This window comes from Myotis daubentonii, chromosome 1 (assembly GCF_963259705.1).
Source record: "Myotis daubentonii chromosome 1, mMyoDau2.1, whole genome shotgun sequence".
NCBI lineage: Eukaryota > Metazoa > Chordata > Mammalia > Chiroptera > Vespertilionidae > Myotis > Myotis daubentonii.
The window spans coordinates 7,980,189-7,992,717 of NC_081840.1; the positions used below are offsets into that span (position 1 = coordinate 7,980,189).

At 44.0% G+C, this 12,529-nt stretch overlaps 1 protein-coding gene across 8 annotated transcripts in view; it reads left to right on the top strand.

Moving 5' to 3' along the window:
* Positions 1 to 12,529, top strand: part of BTBD7 (BTB domain containing 7) — an 83,959-nt gene that overhangs the window by 52,975 nt on the left and 18,455 nt on the right. For 6 of the 8 annotated variants that reach the window (XM_059687378.1, XM_059687350.1, XM_059687315.1 and 3 more), the window contains 3 exons: positions 815 to 1,023; positions 2,500 to 2,575; positions 11,453 to 11,613. In XM_059687378.1, coding sequence (XP_059543361.1) covers positions 815 to 1,023; positions 2,500 to 2,575; positions 11,453 to 11,613 — 446 coding nt within the window. The remainder of the gene's footprint in view (positions 1 to 814; positions 1,024 to 2,499; positions 2,576 to 11,452; positions 11,614 to 12,529) is intronic. The other 2 variants (XM_059687369.1, XM_059687361.1) reach the window with 2 other exon arrangements.

Sequence of the window (12,529 nt, forward strand, 5' to 3'; positions counted from 1 at the left end):
CTTTCTCTCTTTCTCTCTTTCTCTCTTTCTCTCTTTCTCTTTCTCTCTTTCTCTCTTTCTCTCTCTCTCTCTCTCTCTCTCTCTCTCTTCCTTCCTTCCTTCCTTCCTTCCTTCCTTCCTTCCTTCCTTCTTTTCTTTCCTTTTCTTTTTCTTTTCTTTCTTCCTTTTTTCCTTTCTTCCTGTCTTTCTGTCTTTGTTTCTTGCTCTTAAGTCACTCTCTCCAGGATCCTGATCCTTTTCTCCTTTTCACTTAAACTACTTATTCCTTTATAATTCACCAGAATTAATCCCAGGTGAGCATCAAACTGCAAAATTTTATTTGTATTCTGAGGGATTAAGCTGTCAAAGTGCAAGTTTTATTTATTAGGGTGATACAAAGAGCAGATGTCCTCATAGTTCAAAGAAGATAGCCTACCTTCTTTGCAAGTGCAGGTTCTTATGGTCAGTCAGTTGTCATCCATATCCTTCCTCTGGCAAATTCCTACAGCTCTATCATTTCTACCTAGTTTTCTTTCCCCTTTGGTTCAATATCCTGGGGATTTTCACATAGATGTTTATTTTCTTAAACAATTGTGAGGATTCCCTGCCTTTTTCTATGGATCTGACTCTTTAACAGCAGATTTCCTATAGAAGTCATAGTCTATTGTTACTTATTATTACCCCATCCCACCAAGTCTTGGTGATTTCCATGAGATTTTATTTATCTCCTTGTTCTTTTTTACTATGGCTACTTTTAGGTATAGTGTCAAACACACTAATGTTCATTGAGTAATATTTATGATTAATCTCAAGAAGTATTTGCCTTCTTTTTTAGGCTGTGAGGATATCATTGCTGAGAGCATCTCATTAGATACCTTAATTGCCATCCTCAAGTGGAGCTCTCATCCATATGGCTCCAAATGGGTGCACCGACAAGCTTTACATTTCCTCTGTGAGGAATTTTCCCAGGTCATGACTTCGGATGTTTTTTATGAGCTCAGCAAAGACCATCTACTTACTGCTATCCAGTCTGACTACCTACAGGTAACCATTTATACACCTCTCAGATTCATTGTCATTCATATGTGCACCAAGAAACCCATCTGTACTCTGTTAGTCTCCCATCTAGGGAGATCAACCTACCTAGGAATGCCCTCTTCACATTTGTACAACAAAGCCTTGTGGCTCTCTGGCCCTTCGTGCACTCTAACAACACTGTGAGCCCTCCTGGGTCCTGACTAACCACACCAAAGTGTTTGAGGCAGTCGGCAGGGTCAGAAGCACATCCCAACAGTGATTTTCTTGGCTTCCATGAGTAGTGAATTCACTATACATATACAGTTTCTTATTTTTGGTGGAATGTGAGATACTTAGACTGTAGACAGTAGTTTAAGCAGCATTAAGTAGTAGTAATAATTTTTGATCTACTCAAATACTCATAAAAACTCTGTATATGTGTACTACCAAAGTATAATAATGTTTTCAACTACTTATTTTTAATCCAAAACAATTTTTAGCAAATTCTGTGTTCTTGACTTATATATCTATCTATAATTTTGTAATTAAAACTAACAGTAGGTTTAAAATATTGCAAAAATATTTTTAGGTATGTTCAAGCTTAATTTTCCTTTGCATCAGTTGTATGAATATTATGCAGAAAATTGTACAACAGTTTTAAATGTTATGAAGGCAAAAACCCATTAAGCCATTTAATTTTTATAGTTTTACTAAAGAAATTATAAAATGCTTTCATCTCAGTCAGAAGTGCAGCGAAAAGTTAAATAACTCATTTAGTATCTGTGCTTTGATTGCAGCACAAATGTTGTCATGTTGGATTTCATTTACTAAGATTTGTGTTTGTTAACCTTGTTTTACTGTCTTGTCCAGACTGCGTGCATCATGGAAGTTAGGATTTGTCAGTTCTCAGGTTATTGTCTTTAGAAGCTTTGTGTTTCTTCTTAGAAAAAACCTTGGAGAGCAGCCTGGGTTTGCTTTAAGATTTAAGATATAATATGAAGAAATGAGGGGTACCTTGGCATTTCACAAATTGTGCTTAAAGGGTCTTAAAATCAGTAGACTATCTTTTGGGGATTGTTCCTGCAGGAGATAGTAGCCACTCTGTATTCTTAATCTTTAATTTTTACTTATTTATCTCCAACTTGTTCCAAAAAGAATTTAAGGCAGCTGTATAAAGACCATATAGTAAGATAAAATAAATTTATAATAGGTGAAGAAAACGATAAAGAAAAAAAATAAAGATGGAAATAAGAATAAAAAATTTAGTTGGAGCAAAGAGTGAGATTACTGGGCAAAACCCATGTAACACAATCTTTGTATTTGCTATTGATGGACAAAAAGTTTAACTGGAACATTTCAGACAGCCAGTGTAAAGAGTGAAATGTGGTAGGCAAGTTGCATGTTGTATTTACTTTATGACCTAGGTCCTAGGAGAAGTCATTAATGAAATTAACCATTTACCTAATTTCACCAAAATAAGAATAAACCATTTTTTTATTATAGGCAAGTGAACAAGATATCCTTAAATATCTGATTAAATGGGGTGAGCACCAGCTGATGAAAAGAATAGCAGACAGAGGTAAGCTCAGAAAATTAGCTTGCACTGTTTTTCCCAAAAGCTTACTGGCATGATGCTACATGTCAGTCTTGACAATAATCACTGTTGCCTGGTGAAAATAAAAATTTTTACAATTGGCAAAATCCTTTAGTGGAGAGGAGGGTATACTTTGTTAGAGATAAATATACCACAAACTTATATTTTGCGGCTTTAAAAGGATACTTTTTTAAAAATTGATTTTTAGAGGAAGAAAGAGAGAAACAATGGTTTGTTATTCTACTCATCCATGCATTCATTGATTGATTCTTGTATGTGCCTTGACTGGGGATTGAACCCACAACCTTAGCATATCTGAACGATGCTCTAACCCAGGGGTCCTCAAACTTTTTAAACAGGGGGCCAGTTCACTGTCCCTCAGACCGTTGGAGGGCCAGACTATAGTTTAAAAAAAACTATGAACAAATTTCTATGCACACTGCACATATCTTATTTTGAAGTTAAAAAACAAAATGGGAACAAATACAATATTTGTATTTGCATGTGGCCCGCGGGCCGTAGTTTGAGGACCCCTGCTCTAACCAACTGGGCTACCTGGCCAGGGCAGAATACTTTTAATGTTATCTTTCTATGTTCTTAATATTAAATGTTGACTGATTTACAGTAGTAGTAGAAGTGAAATAATTAAAGTATTATTGTTGGTGAAAATGTTCTGTAATTAGAGAGTGGAGATGGGTGCACAAAGTAAATTTATTAAAAAACCAGTATTCTTCTAGAATGGTGAGTTTTTTATGTTATGTGAATTTTACCTCAATAAAAAAATATATATGACTACCCAAAAAAAGCATATTTGCTGTTTATTTTTAAATTTGTGGAAGGTAAGGGAGAAAGCATAATTTTGAGTGGCCTCCAATTGGGAATACTTTAGAAAAGATGGAAACATCATAATAGGAGGTGAGCTTTCAACTTTGGAAGCTGATTCTTTTATTTATATCCAGGATTAGTCTACCTCCCTGTACTCCTTTCTTCATAGAATATTGTATTTCTATGTAATGAACCCAAAACAAAAAGCTTTAATTAGAAAAATTAAATACAAACTTTCCTTCCTGTCATTTTTCAACAGCTTTATTTAGATACTAGAGGCCAAGTGCACAAAATTCATGCACTTTGGGGGGTTCCTCAACTCGGCCTGTGCCTTACCTCAGCCTGGGAGCCCTCAGGGGACGCAGAGGTGGGAGAGGCTCCCACCACTGCCACTGAGCTCGCCAGCCATGAGCCCAGCTTCTCAGCTGAGTGGCGCTTCCAATGTGGGAGAACACTGACCACCAGGGGGCAGCTCTTGCATTGAGCATCTTCCCCTGGTGGTCAGTGCGCATCATAGCGATGGGTTGTTCCACCATCAGGCCGAAAACAGCTCTTCAGCATCCTGGATTGCAAGAGGGAGCAGGCCAGGCCGAGGGACCCCACTGATGCATAATCGGCGCCAGGGAGGGATGCAGGAGGTTGGCCAGCCAAGGAGGGACTGCGGGAGGGCTCCAGGGCATGTCTAACCCGTCATGCTCAGTCCCAATTGGCCAGACCCCAGCAGGAAGCTAACCTACTGGTCAGAGCATCTGCCCCCTGGTGGTCAGTGCACATCATAGTGAGAGGTTGAGCAGCCTTATATCATTAGCATATTACGCTTTGATTGGTTGAACGGCCAACTGGACAACTGACACTTAGCATATTAGGCTTTTATTATGTAGGATAACTTACATACCACAAAGTTCATCTCTTTAAAGTGTTCATGGTCAGTGTTTTTTAGTAATAAGTTTATAGAGTTGTTTTGCCACATTTTTAAATATCCTATCTAATAAAAGAGAAACATGGTAATTGGCGTACGACCGCTACCCTTCCCATCGGCTAATTAGCGTGGTATGCAAATTAACTGCCAGCCAAGATGGCGGCTAATTTGCATACATGGGCTCCAAGTGGCAGAGCGAAGCCTGGTGAGGACGCAGGCGTTCTGCCTCAACCAGCTGGTGGAGGGCCTCTGGGCCTGCTTGGTCAGCACTGCCGGGGGGTTGGGGGAGCAGAGACACAGGCCGTAGGGGGGCCCGCACCCAGAAACCCCAAGCCCCGCCTCAGCACTGTGCTTGGGGGAGCAGAGACACAGGCCGCAGGGGGGCCGGCACCCAGCCGCCCAAGCCCCGCCTCGCGCTGGGGTTGGGGGAGCAGAGACACAGGCCACAAGGGGGCTGGCACCCAGCCGCCCCAAGCCCCGCCTCAGCGCTGGGGTTGGGGGAGCAGAGACACAGCCCGCAGGGGGGCAGGCACCCAGCAGCCCCAAGCCCCGCCTGGGCAGCGGGGTTGGGGGAGCAGAGACACAGGCTGCAGGGGGGCCCGCACCCAGCAGCCCCAAGCCCCGCCTCGCGCTGGGGTTGGGGGAGTAGAGACACAGGCCGCAGAGGGGCCAGCAGGGGGCACACACCCAGCCGCCCCAAGCCCCGCCTTGGCGCTGGGGTTGGGGGAGCAGAGACACAGGCCGTGGGGGGGGGGGCGGGCACCCAGCAGCCTCAAGCCCCACTTTGCCGCTGGGGTCAGAGGAACAGAGACACATCCTGCAGGGGGGGCAGCACCCAGCAGCCCCAAGCCCCGTGGCGGAGGAGGCTCTGGGGCTGCTGGGGACGCTGGGGCCAGAGGAGCAGAGACACAAGCCTGCAGCGGGGCCCAGCACCCAGCAGCCCCAAGCCCCGCCTTGGCGCTGGGGTTGGAGGAGCAGAGACACAGCCCTCAGGGTGACCTGCACCCAGCAGCCTCAAGCCCCACCTCGGCACTGGGGTCAGAGGAGCACAGACACAGCCTGCAGGGGGGCCGGCACCCAGCAGCCCATAACCCCAAGGCTGCAGAGGCGCTGGGGCCACTGGGGCTGCAGTAGAGACACAAACTGGCAGGAAACCTGTGGAAAGGGAGATAAACTATCATAACTTTATCTCCCTTTCCACAAGAAGAGAAAACTGACCCTGATTATTTAGTGATATGGCCACACCTTTCTACAAGCACAGGGTATGTTATGATCACTCCCAGGAAGTGATCAGAATACTGGTCAGAATACTGTTTCCAGGGAATAACGCTACTGTGGCAAATTATCTAAGAGAGGAAACAAGCTTTTGTTGGGTTTATTCTGAAGGTCAGAGAACAGACCACCCCAACATATGCCATATTGTTATATTGACGATCTTGACCTGCAGATGCTTGAAAAACAGCAAATGCAAGGAGAGGTTTTCACTGAAGTCTCCTGATCTGCCTAAAATCGGACCCCGCAAAAGGTTCCCTTGATGGGAAAAGTGCCATCAGCCAGTGAAGACTGACTCCTGTCACAGGACAGGAGACTAGAAGTTGACATCACATCCAAACTTTGTTACAAACTATCTCCCCCACCCCCATACATCTTTCCTAAAAATCATGTACTCTCCTCTAAGAGGCCTACATATCCCGTCCCCTTTCCCTAGAAAGAAGGTATTTAAATCTGGATTCTAAGCCACTTTGGGAAGTTACTCATTTTTCGCTGGCATCTCCCACATATACTCGAGGTACACATGTTAATGAACTTTGGTTTTTCTCTTGGTAATCTGTCTTTCATTACAAGGGCCTCTGCTAAGAACTCAGAAGGGTAGAGGAAAACTATTTTTCCTCTTCCATAATTCTATCTCGGGAAATCAAGTCCTGGGCTGAACAGTGAGTTTGGCTCAAGTGCCAAGCAGTCCCGGCTGAGGGGAGGGAAGCTTCTAGGGGGAAATCAATGATACTGGCATCAAAGTAGGACAGAGGGCACATGCATGGTTGCTGGTGGGAGTTTAAAGTGATTCAACATTTTTGGAGGATGATTTGGCAAAATCGATAGAAATGTTCAAGGTACATCCAAGAGTCTTCTAGGAATCTCATCTGCTGAGATAAAGCACGAGTGCATAAGCCCTGGTCAGAACCCAGGATGCTACTGCGGGCTCTCCTTCCATGATGGGAAAACCTGCTAACAACCTGCATTTTTAGGCAAGGTGACATCTATACTAATAAAAAGGTAATATGCTAATTAGACTGAACATCTTCCAGATGAGGTTCCGGATGTCCTTCTGGACAAAGCCATGGTGGCAGGGCTGAGGCAGAGGCGGTTAGAGGTGATCAGGCAGGCAGGGGAGAGCAGTTAGGAGGATCAGGGCGGCAGGGGAGAGCAGTTAAGGGTATCAGACCATCAGGGGAGAGCAGTTAGAGGGATCAGGCCAGCAGGGGAGAGCAGTTAGGGGGATCAGGCCATCAGGCAGGTGAGCAGTTAGGTGCCAGCAGCCCTGAGGGGTCCCAAATTGGAGAGGGTGCAGGCCAGGCTGAGGAACTCCCTGCTCCCGTGCACGAATTAGGGGCAATCAGGCAGGCACGCAGGTGAGTGGTTAGGAGACAGCGGTCCAGGATTGTGAAAGGGATGTCCAACTGCCGGTTTAGGCCCGATCCCGGCAGTTGGACATCCTGGGATCAGGCCTAAACCAGTAGTCGACATCCCCCAAAGGGTCCGAGATTGGAGAGGGTGCAGGCTGGGCTGAGGGACACCCTCCTCCCGTGCACGAATTTCATGCACCGGGCCACTAGTATAAAAATATCAAGCTAGCCTGTCTTCAAACCTTCTTATATATCTCTTTAATACACTACTATTCAAGTACTAGGGAACAAAAGCACTCTTCCCATTTGATTTCATTTATTTCTCTGTGGCCTGCAAACGCCTTTAGCAATTCTAAGATTTGAAATTCTTAATAAAATAACCATTACTATTAGTTTGGGACATTTTTATAATGCCAGTATACAGCCTATCCCCCTTGCCTGCAGATTATGTATTTGCAAATTCACCTACTTGGTAAAATGTATTTGCATTCCCCAAATCAGTACTCTTAACACTTTCATGGGCATTTGCAGACATGTGCAGAGTGACAAAAAATTTGAGTCTCCTGATGCATATGTTCTCACCTTAATTTGAAACAAGATGATGCTTTGCCTTCTTGTTTCTGCTCTCATATTGTAAACAAGTCTTTTCACAGTGTATTTAGTGCCATGTTTTTTGCATTCTTAACGAGGTTTGGGGGTAATCTCACTCTTTAAAATGGCCTCCAAGTGTAATGCTTAGTGCTGTCTAATGTTCCTAAGCACACGAAGGCTGTGATGTGCCTCACAGAGATAATGTGTGTTAGATAAGCTTTGTTCAGGTATGAGTTATCTATTGGCCATGAGTTCAGTGTTAATGAATCAACATATATGTTACTAAGGTTTCTTTAAACAGAAACACACACAAGACAAAGTTATATCTTGATCAGTTGGCAAAAATGTAACCAGAGGCTCCCTGGAACCTACCCCTGTGTTTCCCTTAGGAGCAGTGATTCAGTGTTCACAGCGGCTTTATAGAACACTAGAGGCACGTTGCATGAAATTCGTGCACGGGTGGGGTCCCTCGGTCTGGCTGGCGATCAGGGCCGGGCCATTTGGGGCCGAAGGCACCTGCAGGATTGGGAGAGGAGGCAACTGTCTCCGGGCCGGGTGCGGAAGGAACGGATGCCAACGCCACCACCGCGCAGTTCCCTGCCTCCCACCCTCTTCCTTCCTGCAGCGGGCCGTTTGGGGTCTGCTGGCTGCGGGGAGGGACAGGGCACGGGAGATAGGCCACAGGCCCCAAGGAGGGAGCCAGCCCTCAGCCCCCCTGGGAAAGGGGCTGTGTTCGCTGCCACCCACCCCAGTTTCCTGCCCCAGCCCAGGGCCCAAAGGCCCCGGCAGAGTCAGGAGAGGAGGTGACAGTCGCCGGGCTGGAGGCTGAAGGAACGGACGCCTAATGCCAATGCCAGCACTGCATGGTTCCCCGCTTCCTCCTCCCCCTCCACCTCCCCCCTCCCCCCACTTCCCTCACTGCCATGCTGCCACCGCAGCAGGTGGGTGGCGGGCAGATCAGGACTTGCCGGCTGGGGGGAGGACAGGGTGCAGGTGGTTGGCCGCCAGCCCTGAGGAGGAAGCTGGCCCTTGGCCACCTCTTGGAAAGGGGCTGCACCCACCACCACCCACTCCCATCCCAACCTAGGGCCTGGCCCTGATCGGGCAATTGGGGCCTGCCAGCCGGGGGGGAAGAAACTGGGGGAGGTTGGCTGTGAGAGCACACTGACCACCAGGGGGCAGTGCCTGCGTTGAGTGTCTGACCCTGGTGGTCAGTGTGCGTTATAAGGACTGGTCATTCTGGTCACTTAGGCGCACACACACACACACACACACACACACACCCTGATACATGAAATTTGTGCACTCGGGGGGGAGGTCCCTCAGCCCGGCCTGTGCCCTCTCCCAGTCTAGGACCCCTTGGGGTATGTCCGCCTGCTGGCTTAGGCCCGATCCCTCTTGTAGTCCGGGACCCCTTGCTCCTTACTGCCCGCCTGCAGCAGAGGCGGGAGAGGCTCCCACCACTGCTGCTACGCTCTCCAGCCATGAGACGGGCCTGCATTGAGCATCTAGCCCAGGGGTGGGCAAACTTTTTGACTCGAGGGCCACAATGGGTTCTTAAACTGGACCGGAGGGCCGGAACAAAAGCATGGATGGAGTGTTTGTGTGAACTAATATAAATTCAAAGTAAACATCATTACATAAAAGGGTACGGTCTTTTATTTCAATAGTTTTATTCATTTCAAACGGGCCGGATCCGGCCCGCGGGCCGTAGTTTGCCCACGGCTGATCTAGCCCCTGGTGTTCAATGCGTGTCATAGCAACCAGTCATTCCACTGTTCGGTCGATTTGCATATTAGGGTACAAGAGTATGCCTTCCTTCCCCTGGCTGCCAGCACCGGCTTCCCTCTGGCACCGGGACCTGGGCTTCCCTCTGGCCACCAGCAGTTGTCCGGAAGGACATCTGGTCTAATTAGCATATTACGCTTTTATTGTTATAGTTTGCCAAGTAATAAGAATTGGGTGTATGTCATGTTACATAATCATTATAGCCATAGGTTTTTTGTTTTGTGTTTTTTTTTCATTGACATAAGATTGGTAATGCCATATTTATGTGGGGCAGATAATGACCATCCTTGATAAAATTCCCTTAAAGTAGTAGCTTTCAGCCCTGGTCAGGTTGGTTGGAGTGTCGTCCCATACACTGGAAGGTTGCAGGTTCAGTTGAGGCACTTACTGATCAATGTTTCTCTCTCCCATCCTCTCTCTCTCTCTCTCTCTCTCTCTCTCTCTCTCTCACCAATTAAAAACATATCCTTGAGCGAGGGTTGAAAAAAAAAAAGTTTTCTGATTGGGTTAGAATGTCAGGCTCTTTTACAGGAATGAGAAGGAAGCTAAGCAAACCGGGTTACACTTTATTTAAGTCACCCTCATAGATTAGGGTTTTGACCTTACCTGTTACATATTTGGGAGTTTAAAGTAAGATTCCATTTGAAAACACTACTAAAGAAAAAAGGTGTTTTTTTTAAAAAAGCAATGCCTTGTATAAGTATGAAGGTAGATCATAGCAAGGCAAGGACAAAAACCTTTTTCACACACTTGCGGCAATTTTATTTCACACAACTGCAGTAATAGCTTAACTTCTCAAAAACAATCTCTTTACCTACCTATCACATGATTTAAAGGAAATACCAGTTAGCCTACAGACGTTGCAAAATACCTGGCATTTATATTCATGAATAATAAAGATCTCCTTTTTAAAAAAAACAAAAACATTTTATTGATTTCTTACAGAGAGGAAGGGAGAGGGATAGAGAGTCAGAAACATCGATGAGAGAGAAACATCGATCAGCTGCCTCCTGCACACCCCCCACTGGGGATGTGCCCTCAGCCAAGGTACATGCCCTTGACCGGAATCGAACCCGCGACCCTTGAGTCCACAGGCCGACACTCTATCTACTGAGCCAAACCAGCCAGGGCTAAAGATCTCCTTTTAAAAAAAAAATACACCCCCTAGATTAAAGACATGATTAAAGATTCCCAACATTTATGTAAATTTTTCTCACCTCAGCATTGTAAGCATGTAAATCTTACATGTATGTAAGCATGGTAAATTTTTCCCTTTTACTAATACCCAATAAAGAAAACCTTTATTCTCTGCTCTGGACAATGGAAATATACATGTTAGAGAATAAAGGGTTCACTTATATGCAGGAACATTCGCATTTTATGGAAATTTGAGAGACTAGCAAAGAATTTTAGAGTGTACCTTATTTTGCTGCCAGGAGATTAATATCTTGTTAAGTTGCTTTTAAACAAATGGTAGCCTAATGAGTATACCATTAACCTACAGTGACCAGAAATAGTACTTGCTCTACAGTGTCCTTATTGTACTAAAATCTGGTCACAAAAGTGAGAAAGCTTAAGAAAAAGCCCTCAGTCAAACTAGATTTTAATAGATTATGATCTTTTCCTTTGAGTTAGTGTACAGAAAAAAATCCTCTATTTTGTAGTGCAGGAAAATCATAAAAGAATGTTATACTGTTGACACCATGCTTTTTCTCTGTCAGAATATTTTTATTAACTAAACTTCATAAAATATAAACATAATTTGCCTTGCCAGTGTGACTCAGCAGTTAAGCGTCAACCCAGGAACCAAGAGGTCACTGGTTTGATTCCTGGACAGGGCACATGCCCAGGTAGTGGGCTCAGTCCCCAGTGGAGGCCAATCGATGATGTTCCTCTCTCAAATCAGTGATGTTTCTCTATCAATGCTTCCATCTCTCTATCCCTCTCCCTTCCTCTCTCTCTAAAAATCAATAAAAACATTAAAAAAACATAAGTTATAACCCTTTTTAAAACAGGTGTACTAAAATATAAAGAATGGTACTGAAAATATACTAGAGAAGAAAGCCTTCTGAAAATTTGGATTTGGTTGGAGACTTTTCATTTTCTGCCTCACAGAACCAAACTTACTGAGTGGCACTGCTCATAGTGTAAACAAAAGAGGTGTGAAAAGACGAGACCTGGACATCGAAGAGCTTCGGGAGATCCTTTCTTCTCTCTTACCTTTTGTTCGCGTTGAGCACATCTTACCTATAAACAGTGAAGTCCTAAGTGATACAGTAAGTGTCTGTCTTCATTTATCCCTTTCATGAAAAGAAAATGCACTAAAATGTATAGGTTTATCTTTGTTTGTCATTGTAAATAATTATACTAACAGAGTATTGTGAAACTGAATTCATTGAAGTCAGAGACAGATGTCTGTTTTGTACTATATTATATCCCCCAATCCCTCATACCTGGCACACAGCACAAATAAATGTTTGGTGAATGAGAGTTGAATGTGTATATCATTGTTACTTTTGCAAGAGGATAGTTTCTTAGGGTTTAATTCAGCATTTGTCAGTGTAGATCAAGTATATTCTCATTAAAAAAGGAAAGGTTAGAAATTACCTTTGGGGAGACTCTTCAAGAACAGAAATAAATCAGAAAACAGGAGGAAAGGAGAATGAATGGTTCAGTGTAAAAAGGCTGAATGAATCTTATAATGGTATTTCAGTTAAAAATTAATGGAGCTGATTTTGTTAATTTTATTTTTTAAGTGAGTTTTTAAACTAATAGAATTGTTCAGATTAATGGATGGGAGGAGAAATATTACAAATATTAGTTCCTCATACATTGGTTTATAACTTTAAGGTAATGCTGTAAACACAATAGTTTTTTAAAGGTCCCTAAAAAGAACATAATTAAGGATGGATAACTCTTCCAGAATGTAAAGTACATTTTAAAAGTCTAATTATAATCTCTGATGCTAGCATAACAGGCAAGACAAATAGCCTAGAAAAAGATCCTAATTAATAAAAGAATTAAACATAGTAAATGAGCTATCACAAATCAGTGTGGTGCTAGACTAACTGATGAATGGGGAAGGGAGGACATTTGTTTAAAGTTAAACCCTCATTTCATTTGCACAGAAAATTAATTCCTGTTAGATTGAAGAATTAAATATTAAATTGAAACATGGAAAACTAGAAGAAA